At 37.6% G+C, this 24,407-nt stretch overlaps 1 protein-coding gene across 2 annotated transcripts in view; it reads left to right on the top strand.

The window, feature by feature from the left end:
* ADK (adenosine kinase) overlaps positions 1-24,407 on the top strand; it is a 298,671-nt gene that overhangs the window by 77,577 nt on the left and 196,687 nt on the right. For both annotated transcript variants that reach the window (XM_074590930.1, XM_074590931.1), the window contains exon 4: positions 5,255-5,333. In XM_074590930.1, the coding sequence (XP_074447031.1) occupies positions 5,255-5,333 (79 nt within the window). The remainder of the gene's footprint in view (positions 1-5,254; positions 5,334-24,407) is intronic.

The following is a 24,407-nucleotide window of genomic DNA, read 5'->3' as shown; positions in this document are numbered from 1 at the left end:
CTGCAAAACAATCAGGATGCAGGTTTGGCATCGTTTAGTTGTTTGTGTTGATTTATTCCTTGAGGGTTTTCTTAAAAAAATGGAAATAATATTTCTTTAAAAATGGAAATAAATAAAACCCCTACTTTTTTGTAGTTTTACTGAACTTTTAGTTCTATTAAAACAGGTTGTATAATACGATGCTTACTCTCCCACATATTTTTTTTCTTTAATTTATGGAGTGATTTCATAGACATTCTGACACAGGCTACTTAATTTGAAGATTTAAGCAGATTTTAAAAAATGCAATTAAAAGGATCAAACATCTAACTGTCAGTGTGTTGGTCTGGTTCTCCTCACAGCTGAACATTTAAGCTATTGCCATGTCTTAATATGACTACTTCTTGCAACTAAAAATAAATATCTGGGAAAGGTGTCAGAATCACCATTAATTATGATTTTTTTAAATTAAAATCTAATTAAAATTCATCCAATAGCTTGAAAATTTACCCAGTCCTACTCTACCTTCCTCTCTAGAGGGATCAACAAAGGCTGCCTCCCCAGCCCCAACTTGCCTCCAAGAAGTTACAGACTTATGTGCAACTTGCAACCTTTTCTTGATCATTTAAGAGATTTCCATCTTAGCGTTTTCGAAGGTTTTTTTATAATATCAAACAAAAATGTACAACCCACTGGAAATACTGTATTATTATTATACAAAATAACCAGATTTTTGTCTTACATTCAGGCTGTCATTATCTGGCATACAAAGCAAAAAGGGCAGAAATTATTTTTCTCTCCTCCCTAGCTGTTTTTGGCAGCTGATTTTTTTTAAAGTGTAGCTCCCTGCTGCTGTATGCTATTGAGTACATTTTAGGTAATAAGTAGATACATCAAAAGATATCCAGGGCAACACACCCTGCTGAAAAACAAGAGATTGCGTTTCTCTACTTCTTGCAGATAAGTAGCTTCTGACATGTGTCAGAAATATTTTTTTACTGGTGCTCTCTCTGTGTAAGACAGTTAACTGTTGGTATTCTATGGCCATTTTGCTCTTCAGAAGGAGTTTCTTTGTGTTCTATTATAAGTTGTGTCCAAAAACTTAACAGCATTGTTTGATTTGCTTTAATTTTCCTTACTGCGTCTCCATTGCCTTATGTTGTCTGCCTTCAGTCATAGGGAATGTTTTATGTGCTTATTTTTGTTGTCAGTTTGGTTTTGAAACCATGGTGAGCCAAACATGACTGTATTTGTTGCTGTGTAACAAAGAACAAGAAGATAGTCCCAGCTCAAAAAAGTCTCAGATTTCGTGTATAAAGTAAGTTCTGAGAGATGGGTGTTGATCCAGGAGAGGATTGCCAGTCATTAGGCTGGAGAATAGCCTCGTGAAATCTCACGGCTTTGCTGATGACTTTTTTTAGACATTATGGTGAAAGATGGTCTGAAGGAAAATTTAAAGTACATTTGCTAATATTCATAGAAAATGCTAGTAACTGGACATTGGATGATATCATGGGTTAGTGAGAGAAAAATATTTTTGGTGACTGCTTTGTGCCCGGGGGCTGTTGTAAATCTGAATGTAGGGACTGAAGGATGGTGTGTACCATGTCGTGATGCTTTGCAGGGCCTTGAAAATGTGAAGAAGCAGCTTCTGCTTGAAAGGAGTGTGAAGGGGCTGGAAGAGGAGTGTGGAGGGAGGCCAGAGGGATAGCCCACACCAAGGATCCGTGCAGGGATTAGATATTAAGATGGGTGCATTTATCTGTATAGTACAGGAAATTGTGCTTTTTAAGAGGTGCTATGAAAGAATAGTTTAAGGTTTAAACAGAGCTTGGGAAGAGGGCACAGAGAAGATGAAAAGTGATGCTCAGGTTATGAATGGTTTGAGTGACAACCAGGGTGGTGAAATCGTCAGCAGTGACACTTACTGGGGGGAAATTCTGATAGCTGTCTCCAGTTTGAGGTAACGGTATGGCATATGTAAGAGGAGTGTGTACCTTTTAAAAATAATCTTCCACCTCCTGTAATGTAAGCAGGTGGTTTTTTTGTTTTTAAAAAAAGTGTAAAAAATGTTATTCTCATTCTTATTTTCATTCTTTTATAAAATAGCTTCTTCCATCACCTTCTTATATTTTTTTAATAGCCATTAATTCCGTCAAAACTGAAGCTACTGAAAAAGCTTACCTTTCAGTATCAAGTTCAATTAGGAGTCAATCCTGTTTTAAAAAGGGGAGGGGAAAAAAAAGGCAACTGAAAGAAGTGCTATTGCCTTTAGTATAATTGAGCAAAACATTAACATATCCTCTTTGGTCAGTGCTAGAGTTGATCAGCAGTATCACAGCGGAAAACATATGCTGCTGCAAATGCAAACTTGTTTTTGTTAAAATGCACTGTAATGTGGTGAACAAATTCATGGTACCAAAAATAGGGGCCCCTCTATATGGTGCTGATTGTAGGATTTATTATTCTGTTATTTAAGGTAATGGTATGTTGCTAGGTCAGGAGAAGGGTCACAGTTCTCAGATATAGCAGAGCCTTCAGAAATACTGAGAAAGACCAACAATTGCAGAATGTGAAACAAAAATATTATTCAGTCTTGCTCATAAGGTTCTAATTTTCTTGAATTATCCTAAGTGTGATAACAGCTTGGTCCCGGAGCACACACAGAAGCTCTGTTTAGCAATCCCAGGCCTCAGAGCAGTTTCTACAGTTGAACTTACTTCCTTAAAATGGAGAGTTTTATAAAAGCAAACACCATGTTTCTGGGGCATGATGGAATGACAGTCTTCTCTTTGCAGGTCAGGCACACAGCAAACAGTGACAAAGTCAGTGTTCCCACGCTGCCTGTGCCATCTGCTGACATTTTGAAAAATGTCCATCTAACTTCATTTTCTTAAGATAAAAAGCTATTGGCATTCTTAATTTTGAGGTTATTCTTGATACAACTTGGTTATCAGGCTCTTGTGGATTAAAACACCACAATGTATATTGTCCTTTTGATGTGTCATGGAAAATGACCAGCAAAAATTCCTTTTCTTGCATTTGTACGGACTCATGTTCTATTTTTATATAATAGACCTTTATGCCATTTTAATTCAAAGAAAAGGAGTTAGGTCTTTTAATGTTCAATCTGAAATAGTGAAAGACACTTGCCATTTGTTTTATTCTATTAAGTAATTGCAAAATAATTTGTTCACATTATTTCTTAGTTTACATAGCTGTCACCTTGAAATCTTCATAATACAGACAGTATTTTAAGGCTGTTTCCATTTTTTTCCACAAATTCAGATACCACCTATTTTATTCAATCAAACTACAAGATAAGTATTTAAATACATACTCATCTAGATTTAGAGCTGCTAACCTAGGTGATCAACTGCAGTATACTAAGTTTGTAAGATTTAACATGCCTTTAAGTAATAAGAACATAGGAAGATGAGATGTCTTTAGGTAAAGGAATTACAGTATCAATTGGCATGCTTGTAGATATACAAGAATACAAAAATAACCACGTGATTTGGGCAGTACCCACTCAAATTGATTGAAAAGGTAAAATGTCAATTACATTAAAGAAAAGATATTGCCAAAATACTTAATTGGTTCATGACGGTTTGTACGTCTTTGCTTGAGAAGCAGTTGTTAGGAGACCTGTTGTTTTTTGTTGTTTTTTTTTCCCCACTCTCAGCTACTTGCTATCATTTGAGATTTCAATTGCTTGACATAGAATTGGTGGATAATTAGTAGTGTGGATAACTGAAAAGCATATGTAGTAATTTAGTTCTTGATTCTTTCTAATTGTCTGCCCATCGGTAGTTTGCTAGGGTGAGTCGCTCATTATTCAGACATTTTAAATGGAAAGTACTGTAGAAATAAAAGTGCTCTTGTTAGTAACATGGTATTGAAAATCAAAACCTACTAAACAAACAAGTCATTATTTGACAAATCTATCCTCAAAGCCATTGTTCACATACTATAAGGAGATTAGGGTTGTGAGGGGGGGAGGAAGGGTAGGGTTGGCAGATAGCGTTCACTTTTCACTGTGTCTGAAATAAAGATGTGTCACTTATAAAACATGCTAAAGATGAATACGATAAAATACATTGAAATACATCTAACTGGACAAGCTTCATTTGTTAAAGGTAAACATCCAAAGTTAATAGACTTTAAGGGAAAATCTATGCTATTAATTAGGGTTGACCTGGAGGTCATTTTGAACCTCAAGTGTGCAAACAAACCTTAGAGTAAACGTTTTGACTTGCCTGCAGGAGTACTTCCTTCTGAGTCTGATGTCTTCTGAGGTGGTTAATTCTGCTGTTTAATTCACTCATTTTGAAGTCTGCTTAGAACTTAAAGGCATGATGCAGTATTTGTGCACAGCCTCCCTGCAGCCTCCACAGCTCCCTCCTCCTCCTTTCCTTTTCTGGGACACTTCCCTCTTCTACAGCCTGGCACTAGAGAGAAGGCTGGTTCTTAAGCTGTGGTGCACTGGCAGCAGAGATGCAAAACATACCCTGGACAAGGAGGAGTGTCTTACAGAACCCTATCTGGGTCTTAACCCTAAAGTTTGATCTGAAATATGAGGGTTGATATTTCCATTAAAAGTTTAAATATTTGTTGTAATGTTCAAACCTAATATGCTCCTGGATGTTACCAGAGAGTGCTATGTTTTCACAGTAGTATGACTTGAAGGATTTGAAAGCTCATGTGGAGACTCTTGGCTTTTCTGTTCTCAGATTTTCTCATACTAGTAGATCTGTTCATAAAAGTGCTTCACGTGTCAGAATGTACTATTCCATATGAAAACGTAAAACATAGCACTGTTATTTGGGTCAAGTTAATTTTGGACCAGACACCAGACCTCCTCAATCTTCTCACTTTATTTTACATTCTGTTTCTAGCTTTAATAATGTGGAATAAGTATCTGAATGTCATTATTTATATAATTTTTCTTCAAGCATATATTTTATCAATCTATCGGTTCATTGCAATCAAGATTGTGCTTCAGATAATGTGGGGGTTTTTTTCAGTTATTTACTCCACTTGCAACTTTAAGGGAAAGCATTCAAGTTGATGTCGCGCTTTGCTTTGTAATTTGTACGAAATCTGAATAGATATTTCCAGCTTGCACCACGTGTAATAGCTAATGTATCTGAATACCTTGTTTTCAAATAACATGATGTCATCCACTTATAATCTTCATGTCGTCTTTTGAAAACAAACAAACAAATTGTAGAGCTTAATGTTTATCTTTTCCACCTTTTTATTTTTTTAACAGATTTGAAGAACTCGTGAAAAAGTTCAAAGTAGAATATCATGCTGGTGGTTCTACTCAAAATTCCGTTAAAGTGGCTCAGGTTTGTTCTTCCTTAAAAAAGAATTAGTGATAATTTAAAGTGTTGAGTATGAATCAACTTGATGCTCTGTATTGTCTGTGTTCACTACGAGCACTACTGAGTGGGTGCCAGTGATTCTGTTGCTCAGACTATGCTTGTGTTTTTTGACATGATTTATTTTGAAGTTGTGCTCTTTATTCTTTTCACACAGTTTCTGTTAAGGTTATCGGTACAACTACAGTGTACCTAAGAGTGAAAGGGAGGGTTTTAAGGAAGTTTTAGCCAGGCTCTTGTCCAAGGTGTACAGTGAAAAGATAAGAGGCAAGGACAAGGTCCCTAGCTTTAGTTAGGAATCTTCCGATGAGGAGAAAAAAGTCACAATGAGAATGGATATGCAGAGAAGTTGTTGAATCTCTGTGCGTGGAGATTTTCATAACCTACCAAGATGAGTTCTTGGGTAAACAGGGCTAAATTTGAGGCTAGCCCTGCTTTGAGTGGTGGGTTGGATGAGAGAGCTGCAGAGGGTCCCTCCTAGCCTGCGTTGTTCTGTGGTTCTAACCACATTTATCCTGTAAGAACTTGAAAGTTTGTCCATGAAAGATTGAAATGTAAACCTTTTTTTTTTTTTTATACAAGGATAATTTTTTTGGCTATGGGTATGATGAAGAACAATAATGATGAATTGGCTTTCAGGTATATTAGCTTTTCTATAACTAAAGTATGCCTTTTGTCACAATACTCTTTAAGCATATACCTGTGTGTATATTTTTAAATTGTGACAGGTGTACAAATCCTATAAATAAAAATATACAAACTGTATTCATAACCTTTTTGTTAATGATCCTGGCTTATTAATTTCCAGACTTCCTATATAATTAAAACTTGCTGCGAATAGCATTAAATGCACATTTGGAATAAATTAAATTATAATTTAACAAAGGTTGCCCTGCCAATAAAAAGGAAAAATTCATTATAGTAATAATTGCTGCTCATTTGTACAAAATAGTTACTGATTCTTTACTAAGTTTTCATTTTCGGAGACACCAAGTGTCTTGAAAATATTTGTGATAAAAATACTTCAGAACAGAGAGAAATGTAAGTTGCATGTGTTTTATTGTATATAACATTATAATTCTGAAATGGTTATGTTTTTTGCATCCAGACAGCTTTCAAAGCTTTGAGTTTTTTGGTGTTTTTTACTATGTGGTGAAGCCAGTTTTTTTGCTCTGATACCTTAAAAAATACTCTTCGTCAGGAGAGCTCAAGTTAGTGCGTTCCTTCTGTGTCAGTATGACTGTTGCTTGATGTATGGGGATGGTGTAGAGGTGGAACGCTGCTGATATCTTCCATGACAGCTGATTAGGGGTCAACTTTTTGGAGAGAGTTCTGCAGCTGTTTATTACTTCAGAGGCATGAAATTCTGCTTCCGTTCCTACATGTAGTTTGAAGGGGTTTAGAAACAAGTGCATATGGTAGACTCGGAGTTCCTAAACTTTGAAGTGTTCAAAGAGCCCAGGATTTTATTTCCATCCTCCTTGGAGTGACCTCTTTGACATCAGCTAATTTATTGGTAAACTGTGTCTCATACTTAACTGCCTCTTAATCTATCAGTCCAGGTGGTGTTCAACAATTATACTATGAAGTACACAGAACAGGTATAGAGTCAAGAAAAAGAAGAAATTTAAATCAATGAAATGCAGGGGGTTTTATGTCAATGCTCCTTTCTTATACTGGTTGGGTTTTGTCAGTGAACTTTTCCCTTTACCTTGACTCTGAGTTGGGAGCTTCATTCGGCTCCAGCTGCCATCTGGAATTGTATTTGTCTCCAGAAGGGTTGTCATCTCTTAATTTTTGTTTCAAATGAGACTGAAACTTCAAACAGTTGTGCATGAATAACATAACATCACTAAGAGGCTTTAAAAAGAGAGATGGGAGGGTGTGAGAGAGGGAAAAGAGAATTCTGGAAATCTTGAAAGAAGCTGTTACTCTGTAAGCTTTAGCAGAAAAAAAAAAGTGAGGCTAGAAAAAAAAATAGTTTAACTGTAAACCAAAAATTAAACTAGAAACTCTGGATGAATTTTTACAGTAATATTCATTGGCATATTAGAGAGAAAAAGTGTGTAAGTAATCTTAGACCTGAATAACTTAAATATGTATTTATTTGTTGAACATAATGGGAGAAAGCAAAGAGTGACTCAGGAAGCCTTGACTGGTGGTTGAGAAGTAAGGGACGCAGAAATAAGCTCAGAGCTCTGACGTGGTCATTCTCTAACTGAACATGGATTCTCTGTGAGAAGACGTGTGGGGAAGAAATCCCAAGAATATAGCTCTTATTAAGTTCTCAGCTTGGGTTACTTTATGGGAAAAGCTTGGAAAAGTATGCTAAAAACTGAGCGATATAAACTAAAAAAGTTTTTCAGTTGTTTAAAAGTTGGTGAGAAATAATCGCATGTTAAAGAAAAGCATCCTTGGAAGCCTGACTGCGATGGAGTACAACTCTCTGAGTAGAATGGCTGGAAATGGACAAATGGCCTCTGAAGTCTTCCAGTTGCTTTTTGCAAAGTTAATTTCTGAGTAGGAAGAGTGTATTATTAAGGAATGTAGTAGGACAATTGGAGAGCAATTAAGAAAATGACTGGAATAAAAGAAAGGAAAAATTTAAGAAACAACTCATAAATAGGGTAATTGAATTGTTTGTTTGAAATAGTCTGCTGCTTTAAGGGTCAGAAAAGCAACACTATACTGAAACAAAAATACCCAAAGGCAAAGTGGGTGGGGAAACTTAGAGTATATGATGTGTTTAAAAAGGAAAAATGAAACTGTCGTGTTCTTGCTTTCATGGTGTATGGTGATCATCACTTCTGTTATACATGCTCATATATTTTGGATATTTCCTTCATATCTGTAAAGATAGTGAGATCTACTCAAGAAAGACTATATCTCTATTCCTGAAAAGGATAAGCCAACTTCTTTAAAAAAAAAAAAAAAAATGGAAAAAAAAGAAAAAGTCTTAGAAATACTGTATTTATCATGTGTGAGAAATTTGAGATGGCAATCACAGAAAGAGGCAATAGGAAGAAGCTCTGAATTATGAAGAAAACTGGGAAGAAAATGAAGCTTAAATCATGGGATTTGGAACTAGGATTTAAAGCAGCATCAACTATAGTGGAAATGAAGATTTTTAGAAGTTTACAAAGAATTAACCAGAATTGCAGTCAAGCTGTGAAGAGTAGAATTAGATAAATATGTTTTTTTCTAGCATGTTAACAGAAAGGAAAGATCTGAAGTGCAGCCTTGAAGGAAAAATTTGGCAGGTAAGGTACTAGAGGGAATCTTGGTATTTTTTCAGTGTTGTCTTGCAGCAGAGCAGAAGTAGAGTGTGTGGGACGCTGCAGGAGTGCATGGTGGTTGGAGAGCATTGAGAGCATCAAAAAGCTGAATGCTGACTGCCCAAAGTGGACATTACGTGGACAGGGTACCTCAGCAGGCTCAGAAAAAGAAAAAGGTCTGGACGTACGAGGAACAGAAAGGATTTTTTTTTTAAGAAGTGCTTCTAATGTACGATGGAGAAGACAGATTTTTGCAAAATGAAATGCAGAAGCAGAGTCAGAACATACGTTAGATGAAAAGCTCTGTAAAAGGAAAGCAGGAGCAAATGAAAAATTATTATGTTGCAAAAGAAATACACAAAACTGTTGGATTAAAAATTGAGAGGATGGAAGATAAATGATAAAGGGGCAGAAACCTGGAAATATCACACTCACTTTTCAAAAGTGTATTATATAAGTAGTTTTATAAATACAATAATATTTTTTTTAAAATGCCTGAAAATGGTGAAAGGGAGTACTGAGAGCAATATAAAAGTAATTAAGAGCAGTACTGAAACCAGTGAGATAGAATGTTTATGTTTAAGTTCTCTGTGATATTAAAGTTGTCTGAATATATACTGATCTTGAGAAGAATGAGGAAGTCAAAATTATTTTGATGATCTAACTCATGTTATGAATGGGGGGGGGGATTGATGTATTCCAGAAATGACAGTAACAGGCATAAAAATGGAAAAGATAAAGTAAATGAGATTGGAGTTTAGTCATTCCTTAATGAGTTTAAATTAACAGCAAATTATGTCTTGGAAATAATAATTCATATTAGGAGAGGAATAGTAACAAAAGTGGAGACAAATTGTGTGAGGGGAAAAGACAAAACTTTGAGAGGATAGGAAATAAGTAATCTGGAAAGAGGAAAAAACAGTATAAAAATCCCAGTGTTGCTCAGATTCTGAGCCCCTCGCTGTCCCATCCTTGTTTCTTCTGTACCAATCTGCTTTTCCTTGTCCACTCTCATCTTTCTTGGGTGTACATTTGTTCACCTGGAAGAGAAGAGGCGGCTAACTAAAACAGGTTGAGTACTTCTAAGGCCTTTAAGGGAAGATCTTATTGAAATAAGTATATTTTCATTTAAGACTTACGGTCTGTGTCTTTTTTTTTTTTCCGCTCAGTACTAAAGAACGGGGAGCAGGGAAGAGGAATGATGATAGTGGGGTTTCCTGAGTGCAGTACAATACGGAAAACAGTTGGAATACATAAAAGTGGAGGTAATGCACTTCTAGAGGTGCTATGTTACCATTAGACACAGTTGTTGGGATTTATTTTGGTTTTGGCTTTTTTTTTTTAACCCACCAGTAGGGAGTGTTTGTAACTTCAAACTTTGCTGGATCAAGCTGTAATTAATCAGGCATCAATCATTGAAAATTGCGTCATAATACTTTGGAAAACGAGGACTAGAGATGAACTGAATTGCAATCATTTGGTTTCTGGAATAAAACTAAAGTTTAACTTTCCTGTTTGCTTTAGTGATCTTGGCATTGGGATTATCCTTTTATACGAACTTTTATTTTTGCTTTGTGTTTAAAGTTGGAAGTTATGATGCATGCTTAAGAACAGAGAGGAGAGGGGGGGTATCAAATTGAAACTGCAGTGTGCTGCTCTGACCTTTACTTGTCTCATTAAATTTTGGCTTTACATCTAATATGATATGTGACATCTTGCTTTAATCTGAGCTCTTGCAATCCCTCCAAATGATTGGATCCATTATATTAAATCCATAAAATATGCATACATGTAACTGCATGCAGTTCATAAATAATGTATTGTTTTAGAGTTCTGCCAACAAACTAAATTCAGATTTGTGAAGACAGTATTTTACTACTTCTCAGCTTCCTTCTGTAATTTTAATTAAGACTGTGCCTGTCTAGCAGCAGACATTGATCTGGAAGGAAGAAGGTCTGAATCTTTTAATAGAGCTTGTGACTTTAAAGTATCTAAAACAGATAGCTTGCAGACAGGGCAAGTGTTGCTGACCAGGCCATATTTGCGTGATTTTTGTCAGTGTTTATTTTGACTTTGGAGTGCTGAGGTTAGAACTGCAAGAAGCAGTCTCTGAAGTTTTATCTTTCTAACTCAAGTGCTGGATTTCAAGTCTAACTTGATAGAATTGTATAACTTGGATTTTAAACAACATAACCTTGGCAACAAACAGCACACTTTTGTTCTTGTTTTTCTGGTAGTGCATATAAAAAACGCCGCATTCTTCATCCTCAGAATGGGTGATCTTGGTTTGTGCTCAATTTCTTAATAGTTCATTTTCATTCTAACAATTCTGCTATTGTTGTGTATCTAACATAGCAGTTAAAGTGCTTTATTCTATTGTTTATTCTTCCTCAGAAGAATTGTGAAATTCTTATTACACAAGTTTTATTGCTGGTGATGCCATGTGAACTTGGAAGAATGTAGCTTGACACATTTCAAGTTGAATTTGTAGGACTGGCAGATAAGGGAAAAACGTAAGTTAGAATTATTGGGAAGCTTTCATATAGATACTCTCGGGACCTCACAATAATGTTTTTAGAATACATGCCTCAGAAAATCATAATGACTCCCTTCCCACTCCCCCCCACCCCCCCCGCAACCTCTCACTATCTAACGGTAAGCTTTTGGGTTTTTGTGGTTGTGCAACCTTTTTTCAAAAAGCTTACGTAATGTTTTTAGGTACTTTAAAGAAGTTTGGCTTCAAACTAGAGTATGTGTTTATTTACTCTTAATAATGTGTTGATTGGAATGACTTTTAAATGAGGGATAACACTAAGAGAGAATAATAAGATGCTAAATTATGTTCAGGATTTGTGTCCCACCGTCTTCTGTGTGTCGGGGAAGTATGATGCTTTCCCAGTATCAGCCTATATTTCAAGGTCTTGTAACTTCGTCCCAATTTTTATTCTTCAATGATGATTAACTTGATTTGTTAATCTAAAGTGATTGTGCTTTTTAGCATTCTGATAAACTGACAAGTTTGAGAATTTAATTTTGAAAAATTAACAGATTCATGTTTGTTCATAAAAAGCAATATTTGCTGAAGGCCTAGATGTCTTCTAAATTTTTACTATTTGTTATGTGAGTAATGAGCCAAACCTTGGCTTTATATTGAACATACGTGTCCACAGGGTCATGTCAGGCTTAATCCAAAAATAGTCTGTAAAATTACAGATTTACCTATCAAAAATACTTGCAGGTAGAGCTGCATTTTTAAAAAAGAATATAAGTTGTAATATTGTAAACATATAACTGGTTCATTGCAACTGATTCCATGCTTTTAAAATTAGGTTTGTCTGTATTTGCAAAGTGGTCTCCTTGGCTAAATGTACTTATTGTATGTAATCTACAAGTCCATCACACATTAGCTCTTCAGTGTTCAGTCATTTAGTGATTTTTCTCCTCACTTTCATTCTGTATAAATGGGCATATAAGTCTGCATTTAATCTTTTCCTCACTTGTGAAGATTTCTGGATTACTTATATACAATTGATTAGATTGAGGCATAGCAGGAAGAAAGGTTTGGCTTGGGAATTCAATGTAAAATTGATTGAGTTATGAATAGCTAAGAGAGAGGTAATGGCAGTTATCAGGGAGGTGACCCCAAGCATGCTCTCAATTTTTTGATGTTGATGCAGTTTTGCAGGACATTGTTTTATGGAGTCTGTCATGCCATTAACTAGAAACGTTCTCGGTTCTGGTTATCATGTGCTGCTTAAATTCACTTATGCCACAAGTAGCTTTCTCCAAAAACTGTTTCTGGAATAGTGCTCCCAGAAACTGCAAGCAAGTCCCTTAAACAACTTTTTCCTCCAACTTAGTGAAGCAGAGAACATCTAGCTCTGTATCTTTCTGTTGACCAAAAGGAAATAGGTCAATTTTTTCCAAGAAAGGAAAGCCCTGTGCTTTCTGAACCATTTGGGTCGGAATCTTAAATTCCTCAGAGTTAGTTTTGGCTTTGTGCTCAATATTGCTTAAGCAGCTTCATTACATCCCCCTACTCAGATGAGCTTGGTGGCCCCAGCAGACATGTGTTTCCAATATTTTCAATAGTTCAATCCAGCTTTCAAGAAAAAGTATGAAAAAATATGAAACCGTTTTCTGTCTGGTATTGTTTGATAAACTTTGGGGTATAGCCTCACCTTCTCTGCTAGAAAATGATCCCACGGCACGTGTTTACTTCTATGCCGGCTTCTGCCTGTTTCTGCCGTGCCACACTGGTGTAGCATTCCACCGGCGTGCTCTCCTGTCAGCGGTAATGCTGGCATCCAGTGCTGTCCTGCAAGTGCATGACCCGCCTCTCAAACCTATTCAATGTAAAAGAAGATAAAACAGAAGAAGTTAAGACTTATAGCTAATTTTTTCTTATCTATACCTTGCTAAAGTTTATGTGCTACTAGCCAGTAACTCGAATCTCTTAAGCATCTGTCCCCAGTGCTGTGGCCAGTCCGAATGAGTGAGACTTGCACCTAGTGAAGGAATAACAAAACGTGCCTCAGTGCTGGCAAAAACAGTTGTTTAAGTTTGTCTCTGTGGAAACACAACAATGGCTATTCCCACTATTGCAAAGACGATGTCCTATTGATAATGTCACGGTGGACAGTGTCACATGCCAGAGACATTCATTTCTGAAGTTATTTATTCTCTCAAGGGCACTCTATCATTCACGTGTGTTTCCACATTAGTCTTTGTCAAACACCGCAGTGATGTGTCTGTGCTTCTGACAGAACAGACAGCCTTTCCTCTTCAGAATTGTAACACGCAGCTTGGGAAACTGGTGTAGTGCTGAAGATGACTGTACAGATATCAGAAAAAATCTGTAATATTTGAGAGCTGTCTAGAATTTTTGGAAAGGCTTAGAGAAGATTGCTATACCTTTTACTCCACTGTACTTAAGATCAATTTCAAAGCCTTATTCAGAGCTACTTGGAACAGTTCAAAAAAGCAGCAAAGCACCTTTATCATTCTGGCAAACTCTGCAGAATTCTAGGCAAATTTCCCCCAGGTTGCAAAGCTGGGTACTTCTCAAGCTTTTTTGTGCTTGTGAAGGACGCCCATACATTGTTATGGGTGATGTTGGAAGTAAATGATGCAACAGTGTGCTGGAGGACCTTACTTTTCAAGGTTACTGATAGCAAGGCTTTTTTCTGGACACCAGTACTGGTTGCATACTGTGAATAACAGCATGCAACTCTGTGTGTATTCATAGTCCTGGGAATATAGTTTCAACAAATACCAGAATAGTCAGAAAATTAAGCTCCAAAGAGCCTGTGGCATTTTCTTCAGATTCCGCAATGCCAGGTCCCTAAATTTGTCCTCTTAAAAATAAGGCGGTTTCAGTCACACCATCATCGGTCTACAACAGACTTTGTTATGAGACAGATGGTAACTGTTAAACGTTGCAAGACGAATGTCCATATGTGCATCACTTTGGCATGGAATTGAGTGGCTGACTGCTGGTGACAGGGGCTTGCCTGTTTGATGCACCAGAACCACAGCCACTTATTTCTTCAGGTCTCGTCCCTGGCCAGCAACATCAGTGAGATTGTGGGAAGAATGTCTTCGAAATATGTCGCATCCCAAATCACTTAAGAACAGTAAAAAGACTTGTACAATCACATTCCCCTTAAATCCATTCAGACAGAACCTTGAAACTCTCTCCTTCTCAGTGTGTTTGAGTCAGCTTCAGAGTGCATATGCAGCCTCTGTTCATCCATCCAAAATTGTAATTTATTTAAATGATTAAAAACTGTTTCCATATTCCAGAGTCATCAAACATCAGTCATCCACATGGAATCAGAAGGCACTATATAAATGGTAGCAGTTGGCTCTTCCTGGGAATGCAATTCAATGGCCTGCTGCTTGACTCAGCTTCTATGCCTGTTTAGCTGTGTTAGCACCATGTTTTGAAGCTGTAAAATATTGTCAGATTTTTCAAAAGGAACAAAGGAGTTTGGGCTCTGTCCCTAAGCTAACGTGCAACTGAGTGAGTGGACTCAAATGTCATTGATCTTTGGTTTTGTTTTCCTGTGGGCCAATGCCACCTCTAACTTGTAAGGCAGGCTATATATGAGAGTGAGATTAATTAGTACATTCCTTAATTTATGCTTATCCTGAAAATAAAGATGTTTCTGGGTAACACAATACTAATTGGTAACCAATTGCAGGGCAGCCAAGGGATCAGGGCCAGCCAGCATGGGTTTGGGAAGGGGAGGACCTGCTTAACCAACCTGATCTCTTTCTATGACCATGTGACCCGCCTTCCGGATGCAGGGAAGGCTGTGGATGTTGTCTATCTGGACTTTGGTAAGGCCTCTGACACCGTCCCCCACAGCATTCCCCTGGAGAAGCTGGCAAATCATGGCATAGACAAGTGTACTCTTCGCTGGGTTAAAAACTGGCCAGATGGCCGTGCCCAGAGAGTTGTGATTAATGGGGTGAGATCCTCTTGGCGGCCGGTCACCAGTGGTGTCCCTCAGGGCTCAGTTCTGGGGCCAGTTTTGTTTAATATCTTTATCGATGATCTGGATGAGGGGATTGAGTACACCCTCAGTAAGTTTGCAGAGGACACCAAGCTGGGTGGGATCGTTGATCTGCTTGAGGGTAGGAAGGCTCTACAGAGGGACCTGGACAGGCTGGATTGATGGGCCGAGGCCTGTATGAGGTTTAATAAGGCCAAGTGCCGGGTCCTGCATTTCAGTCACAACAACCCCAAGCAACGCTACAGACTTGGGGAAGAGTGGCTGGAAAGCTGCCCGGCAGAAAAGGACCTGGGGGTGCTGGTGGACGGCCAGCTTAACGTGAGCCAGCAGTGTGCCCAGGTGGCCAAGAAAGCCAACAGCATCCTGGCTTGTATCAGGAATAGCGTGGCCAGCAGGAGCAGGGAAGTGATGGTGCCTCTGTACTCGGCACTGGTGAGGCCTCACCTCGAGTACTGTGTTCAGTTCTGGGCCCCTCTGTACAAGAGGGACATTGAGGCGCTGGAGCGTGTCCAGAGGAGAGCTACCAGGCTGGTGAGGGGTCTGGAGACCAAGTCACATGAGGAGAGGCTGAGGGAGCTGGGCATGTTTAGCTTGGAGAAGAGGAGGCTGAGGGGAGACCTCATTGCCCTCTACAGCCACCTGAAAGGAGGCTGGAGAGAGGTGGGTGTTGGCCTCTTCTCCCAGGTGAATAACGACAGGACCAGAGGAAATGGTCTGAAGTTGGGGCAGGGGAGGTTTAGATTAGATATTAGGAGGAATTACTTTACTGAAAGAGTGGTCAGGCACTGGAACGGCCTGCCCAGGGAGGTGGTTAGGTCACCAGCCCTAGAGGTATTTAAGAAATGTGTAAATTTGGCACTTCAGGGCATGCTCTGAAGGGCAGAGATTGCAGGTTGTTTGGTTGGACTCGATGATCTCAAAGATCCTTTCCAACCATGAAGATTCTATGACTCTATAAGTTAACACAATAATAGGCTGGGATTTGTCCTGAAGAAATAAACAGCAGTGATCCGCATTTAGAGGACCTGGTTCCAAGGGTACTGTGCTGTGAACCCTCCAACCGTTTTGTATGTGGAGCGACAATGGGACTTTCTCAGAGCCTTTTTCTCCATGAGGCTGTCCATGCAGCAGTGGACTGATGGCACTCTAATAGTTGACTGACATTTACTTGACTTGTTCCCATTAGTTGACACTGGAAGGAGAATGACTGCTTGATTTGGCAATCTCAGAAGAGAGGGTAAATCCCCGTGCTTCACTGATTAATTTGGCATGCCACTCAAGTTTTGGGAGCTCGGGAGCTGTTTTATCCTTAGCAGCTCAGTAAGTTACATAACTACATCTTTAGCAATTAATTAATGTTAAGTGATGTGATACAGTAGGGAGTTAATTGCCCTGGAAATCTGAAATGCCAAGTTACAGGAGTTTCTTGTGCATCTCTAGAAGATTTCATGTTGAAAGTGTACTTTTTTCTTTTTTTTTTTTTTCTCTGAACAAGGACACTGAAAATCTTGCTGTTAGCTAAGAACTCTGTGCAGGTTTTATAGTATACTGTTCCTGGAGACCTAGTGCTAAATAAATATATTAGTATAACTTTCCTGTATATTTATTAGATATATTCACAGGTTTGTTGCCTAAAACCATTCTTTTCTCTCTTTCAATAACTTGTGCTCAGTCCAAGTGCATGTATGTCTGATTTTGTACTTTTGAGTTCTGAGTTTGACTTTGCTGCTAACTTGCATTGTAGCCATAAGGTAAATTAGTATACCTTTCCCTTTCCTATATATATTGTGGAGATAATAGTGGTTTATCAGAATAGAAATTTAATATAGGAATTTACTTAGCCTTTTTCAGAATGCAAAGGGATAAGGACTGGTAATTTGACTGGTTCATCAGGAGGTACAATAGTGTGGTTTTTTAGGACCCTGAGAATGATATCAAAGAAACACCTAGGATTGCTATACCAGTCCTATCAGCAGACTGTGTTTCACTGGCCTTTGCAGTGACTAGCATTATGTGCTATTCTGTTTGAAGAAAGGATGTGGGATAATGCAGTGAACTCCCAATAGGGAAGTCTTATCCTAGAACTACTCCATCGGTAGCTGACTTACAGCTTGACCCATTAGAGTCGGCCTGGGGGTACTCTTATTATTGGTGTATACGTCTAGTCTTTTTTTAAAAGTAACTTTCTAAAATTTGACCTCATTGATATACGTTGAGTTTCACAGTGTAATTATTCTTGATGCAAAGTAGTATTTAGATGCATTTGGCCTGTTATCGTCTTAAACAACTGTAGGAGAATATTTACCCCATACTGCTGGGGTTCTGTTCAAAACAGTCACGAGACCTTAAAGGCAAAACTATGCCTCTTGTATACTCTAAATTTGTTAAAGCACAACCACGTATGCAGCAGCTCCACGTAGTTTCTTCTTATGCTGTAACTAGTAAAGCACTGAAAGTTGACAGTTTTGTATTCACTTCAAATGCAGTGCTGGTCTTCTGCTTTTAACTCTGAGAGGTTTTTCACTTGTGAGTGAAGGAAGGGTCCTGTGTACATAATAGCTAGATTCTGCATACTTTCCCTGGCTATTCACAGTAGCTACCTTAGATTCTTCCCTCATCTTCACACATGCCACAGTATTGGAACTAACTGAACAACGTTTCAATTATTTTTGCATTTCTTTTTCTCAGATCGCTATAGATTTGCCCTAGGAAACAAAATAAATTAAGTAAACTTGTTTGCTTCTATGCACACGTTTTTATATTTTCCATTTTTCTAATGAGAAGAACACTCTGATTTACTAAGACATCTTTAGGAGTTAGATGTGTAGATTTTAGAATTGAATAGTATTTACTAATAAAACACTATATTACATACTAGTCTGTGTAAAAATATATGTCTAGATATCCTAGTAAAGTGAAAAGACTACACCCAATTATACTGAGTTACTTCATGATGTTATAGTCTGACAAATAAATGAATTAATTCAAGAAAATTGTTTACTCTTGTTCTGTCAATGGTAGCATTAATGCATTGAGATACATTTGTAAACCCTAAGAACAGAAGCCTTTCTTCCACTGTCATTATAGTGGTACAAATGTGCTGTAGAATAAATAAAGCTGGTTAGTTTGTCTTTTAAAAATACAACCTGAAATCACAGTGGTCTCATATTCTTTGCAAAATAAATAAAAGGATTTTTTTTTAAGACAACTTTGCAGAGCTCACTTGGACTCTGAGATGGGCCGGGATTTTCTGCCTTTTTTATGCATTTATGTGGAAGAAATTCTGCTTAACTGTAGATTAATTCCATAGTCTACAGTAGATTATTATTAAGTAAAGAAGGAAACTTGTTGACATATTTTTTAATATTGTTATTATTCATTGTTCAAGTTTTTAAAATATTTTATGTACAAGTCAAGACTACAGTGGGTGTGATTGATCCAAAAAGCTAACTTTTGTGTGGCCTCAGTAGTTTTCACCTATGATCTTGACATAGGTCAGCTTATTGTCTAACAGCTGCTGAATTGCTGCAACCTGCAGGCCGAAATGCTAAGAGAAAATAGGTGCTGGTTTATTTTAATTTACCAGACTGTCAGCAGCGGTAGCTTGGTAGATATGTCATGAGCAACTGAATTGTTCCTGCAGTGAGGGCAAGGGTTCCTGGGAAAGGGATGGGTAGTCTGCTGGTTAAACACCACAAACCTCTCCTGTGGAAATCCCTTCCTGCTCATTAAGTCAGAGCCCCACGCCTAGATGAGAGCCCAGAAAACCAGCTCCTCCTCTCTAGAGGATACAGGTTACAAAAATCTGTCTGGATCCACACCGGTGGTGTCCAGCTGTGTTTGTAAGGGCCCCTGCCCTATTGCGAGAGGGAATTTAATCTTGGATTGTTGCATCTTCAGTTTATGAACATAGCTAATGATGATTGCAAGGTAGTCCAAAATTCAGCATTAGTCTAATTACAGTAACTGAAGAATTTTGATCCCCAACTTAATGTTACTAACGGTTGTCATATATGAAATGCAGATTTTTTGATACATGGTGATATGTATTACCTTTTAAAATTGCTGCAAAAAGTTGCTAAATAATGATGCTTCTATCAATCCCCTCCTCCTTTTTATAAATGAGATAAAATGGTAATGTATCTGACTAACCAGATCCAGAAGTTTAGGGATTGCCTATTTAAGTCACTGTGAAATTTTTTCAAATATTATTTTCAAAACTTGATTGAATTGAAATATTCAAAATGCAAAGAAGTTAGCACTGCAGGAGTTCACTTATGCTACAATTATACCTTTACACTAAACAGAATTATTATATCACTAATTGCATTTTTTTAAACAGTTACATGCTTTACAATATATTAAAAATCTGTTTTTCAAAGTTGTTTTGAAATTTTATTGCGTTTTCTCTTGTCCAATGTTAATTTTCCATAGGAGACAGGTCTTTGATGTTTTGGAGCCATGGAACTCAAAGCTTACATCTCAGAAAGGACAACTTTGCTTTCTCTTCCATTTTCAGAAAGAACCAGTTCTTGAGAGCAAAAGGAAGTGGGACTCATTCTTTTGAGAGAGTCTTGATATATAAAAGTGAGGAAAAGCACATCTACCAAAGGCAAAGAATTATTTTCAAATAATTAGTCGCAAATAAGCATTTATCCAAATGTTTGCATATTTAGTTACAATTGTTTCTCCAGAACTATTTTCAATGAAAAAAATTATTTATTTATTTATTTTATTACAAGTTAGTCCGTGACCCTCTCAACTGGGCAAATTCTCAAGTTTTGCCATCACTATTGATGAAGATATGTCTACTTTTCAAATGCTTTGCAGTAGCCCTGTAAGAAACTGCATGCCTGTTTGTTTTTTTTTTTTCTCCTTTTTCTTTTTCCCTGCACTAAGCAAGTTCTAAGACCCAGAGCATGATCTAGCATGAGCCAGGCGTGGTGGGTCACAAAATAAGGGCAAGTTGGCAAGAATGAAAGGGAAATTTTCTGCTACCCAATTTCTGGTATGGATGGATAATGGCTTTAGATATGACAAATATAATTTTTTTTCAGAAGAACTAACATGATTTTAGAAACTGTAGCAATAACAGTTTTTAAATTTACATACATAATGTAAATTTGAGCTTTATGCTGGGAATGCTGCTGGGAAGTAGACCAAGTGTGATTTTCTGTGACAATCTAACTGTGCTAGAATTTTACACTAGATGACTCAAAGCTGCCGTGCTAAAAATAAAGCAGGTTTCTGTTTTAAAATCTGAGCAGTACCCATGCAGAATATATATGCAAATAAAAAAAAAAGCGAGCTTCTGTATATGACAGATTTTTTTATGGTATTTTATTAAACTCTGACATACAATTCAAAGGTTTAAAGATCCTGAGTACTAAGGTACTTAAAAGAAAAGGTAACTGTGACCTGGTCGTTTGAAGCTACCTGTTCAAGAGACCTCTATGTCAACAGCTCTAATATTTTTTATAAATAAAATAAGCTGGATGCAGCAATTGGTGAGGCAATACAGACTTGACATCTGGGTTTCCTTTTGTTAATTATTGTGGGCAAGTTAAATTTTAGAATTGATTTTAAAGTTAATAATTAAATTCCAAAGCAGCTTCACTTACAAAATGGAAAATGGCATGGCACGCTTTATTAAAAATATTGAGGTAAGGTATTTTAGTATGTTCCAAGTCAAGCAAGCAAGAACATGTATCAGATAACAATTTTTTAATTGCAACATGATGGAGCGAGCTGGCATATTGGGTTCTTAGTTTTTCTTTTAGGTCTTCTCATTTTTCCCATCCATTCTTTTGAAAAGTATTGATAAACTATTTTTTTAGTCCTATCAAGGTGAGTTTTAATTATTCTTTCATCTTTTCCAGAAGGTGTGGAAGGAGGGGGAGAATTTCACCATCATCTGACCTGTGTTCTTGTCAGATTTTTCTCATTTTACTAGCCTTATGAGAAGTGTCTAGTCTTCAGGATGCTTTTAGACAGCTGAAAGCAGGGTTTTGACTACCAAAAATAAATCTTTTGTTCTACCAAGAAGTCAAAGACACAAAAAACTTTGTTTTTAACTCATGCTCTGAACTGCTCTCTGACCACTGAAGTTGAACTTCTCTTTTATGGTGTGTCTGGCTTAACAAGAAATTACCTCTTCCACTTTCCCCAGTCCCTTTCCTTGCCTTTTTTTGTAAGTATGCCAAAGATGCCAAATGTTCCCAGTTCCAAAGCTATGATTTAAAATTATATGGGTGAGGCCAATTAAATAAAGTTGAAAACCAAATCCTACCCTGTTCCATTCTTTATAGGGCTTTTTAAAATGGTTTTGCTTGCTAGTTTGGGAACTTCGAATGGCTTCTGACACTAGACAAAATCCGTGCAATTTCCTCTCCACCCCCAGGTCTCTGCAAGTGTTTGCTTTGGATTTGCTCTCTAATACTAACTCATTGTACCTCTTAGGAGTCTGTAGTCTTCCCCTGTTCTCCAGTGTTCTTGTTGCTTTTCCTTTCTGTTTTCCCCATTCTGAACTTAAGAAGGGAGCATCCCTTTTTTCAAGGGAGCTACTCCAGGTCAGGGAAGTAGAAATACCCCTCCTCTTCTAGCAGAGGGACACAGAGTGCAATGGCAGGATGTCACCTGCTAGAAACTTTCCTTTTTATTTTGACAGTCTGCTTAGGGAAGAGCTGATGGCTCTTTGATTAGTGCTTTGTATTTCATTAATACACAATTTGTCAGGTGCTGTTTGCTCTGCCAAGTATCAGGACCCACTCTCCTTATGGAGGGAGTAACTTATGATTAATTCCAAAACTTCTTATTGCTTTGTTTTTGGAGTATTTTTGGGAGTGCGGTAGTAGAACATAGGGTCCAGCCTGTCCTATAGGATCATGCTTGAATTGTAGACATCCTCATCGCTTTTAAGGAGACCAGCGGGGCCATTTTTTTGATAACGTATGACTACAAAATATAATTTAAATATGAAGGAAAATTAAAAAGAAAAGCACTGATGCTTCTGTATCTTTCTCTTTGTATGATGGCTTTTCACTTATGAGGAATTTGTTTCAGAAACAGATTGAAGGACAATTCAAAAAAATGCCCACCTTCTGCTGTTGTTGTGGGTCTGTTTCACTTGGCCCTTCCATTAGGTTGACTTTGGATGCAGGTAAGCATTTGTTTTAGCAGAGCTGATATTAGGGATGTATCAGAGGAGTAATGAAAGAAGAGATGGAGACAGCCTTTCCACAGTCATGTTCATTATTTATTTGGCTCACAGCTCAGGGATCCAAATGTGGTTGCTACTGTCAGTAGCAGTGATACCAAACTAAGTTTGGTAGCTATATATTATGGGAATTGACATCTTTGTTGTGTGAGCTGTCTTGTATGGAGTCTTTCAGACCTCTGTTTTCTTCTCCATGGTAGTTAGAATTCACGTGAAATCCCAGGGGGTTATCAAATGTTGCCAGTAAGCAGACATGAAGTAATTGTATGTTTCCTTTAAGTCAGTGCAGGGAGCATCATCTAAAAGCTTCTGAGAAATCTGAACGTAAATTAAAAGCAACATATTGGGACTGAACTTAGTGTAAAAGTGATACCAATGGAAAGATGAAACCTTTGCTAGAAACTAGCACTTAAAATATTGCACTTTGTTAAAAATGATGTGCAGCTTATGATCTTCAATCTAGGAGAGCTTTTAAAAGTTGCTTTTTATTGACTACAAGTCTGTGCTGTTATTCTGACAGATACAGATCTTACCTTTGAGACTTGCATGCTTGTTTACTCTAACAATCGTGTACCTGGAAAATACCTAAGGCTCAAAATAATGCTGTCTGGTCCAAAATGCGGCAACTTAAGGTTGAACTGAAAGCTTCAGTTCTAAACTACAGTTGCTCTCCATTACCTACTGAAACTGGCTCCAGAGCATGGTACTAAATATCAAAGCTGACTGGACTACCTAGGGGACTGTGTCTCTGTTAGCAGTAAAAATCTCTCTCACAACGGCTGTCGTCTTCAGAAACAGGGGAGCTATTAAAAATAACAGCTGCAAAATCTGGAAAGAAATAGTCAAATTTGGAGATAGGAGAAAGTAATTTATAGGTATGAACTCTAACTTTCACATCCTAACAGAGGACGAGTGAGTCAAGTCAATGTAAAGCAGTATATTTTATGAGCATTTTATATCATTTCTGAACATGGTCTAGATTTTTCCTGATGATCAGCCCACAGAAATTTTCTTCCAGGGGAAATTAGTGACCTCAGATCTTACTGCCTTCTAAATCACCGGTAAACTTTCAATGGTGACAATAAATCCAGGATGGATCAAAGAATGTGTGATTTGCATCGACCGCTTTACTTTGTATAGATATACTACAGTTACCTGTGGCCATAAATACTGGAATCGGAAGGAGATTATTTTCATGTACAGCGTTCTCCCAGAGGGAAACTCTGAGTTACTAATTTGGCACAAGTCTTCAGGGTCTAAAGTAGTTGCCTGCCTTGCTTTGGCCTGTGGCTTTTGTTCACAACTGTATCAGAAAGAAGACTGAGGCAAATACTTTCTGATTCCCTCTCCTTTCCTGTCCGATCGCAGTGTGTCAGTATCTGATGGAAATTACTGCTTCTGAGAGCACTGTGTGGCAGGGTGTAGAGAGTCTTCATTGATAAAGGCCCATTCTAGAATCTTTCTTTTCTAAATCAGTCAGTGGCATCTTTTGGCCTGAATTTGTAGATTGCAGTATGTTCTATGAAACAGTTAACGACTGCCTTAATTGTTAATTCAAATACTTTAACTTCATTTCGATGAAATAGATTTCTCTGAAGCTCTGGGGGTATCTAAGAGGAGGAGATAAGTTAATGCTGTGCATTAGAAACTTTTAGTGCAGAACCTTCAGTGGTGGTGACTTCAGCCAACTTAGAGTTGTACTGAAACACATGTAACTACTAGCATAATTACCGCTACTAGTTATGCTCAGGTTTTAATTTGCAGGAAGGAAACGTATTAAAAAGTATTGGGATGAAAAAAGCAGCAGTGTGCTCTTTTGCTTTCACCAATAGTGGCACAATAGGAGCAAGCAGTATGCAAAAATGATAACCCGTTATTATACCTATGTATTTATTTGCTTCAACTCTCTTTATCATGCTGGTTTGAATTCCAAACTTTTATGATCTTTTTCTATTCTTCCATTTTCATGCACGTTGATGCCTTTTCAGTAACTCTTTTTGATAATGCCCATTTCATTTCTTGTTTTCTA

This window comes from Larus michahellis, chromosome 6 (assembly GCF_964199755.1).
Source record: "Larus michahellis chromosome 6, bLarMic1.1, whole genome shotgun sequence".
Taxonomy (NCBI): Eukaryota; Metazoa; Chordata; class Aves; order Charadriiformes; family Laridae; genus Larus; species Larus michahellis.
Note: the sequence above shows the minus strand (reverse complement) of the source record. Positions and strands in the feature narration are given on the sequence as shown.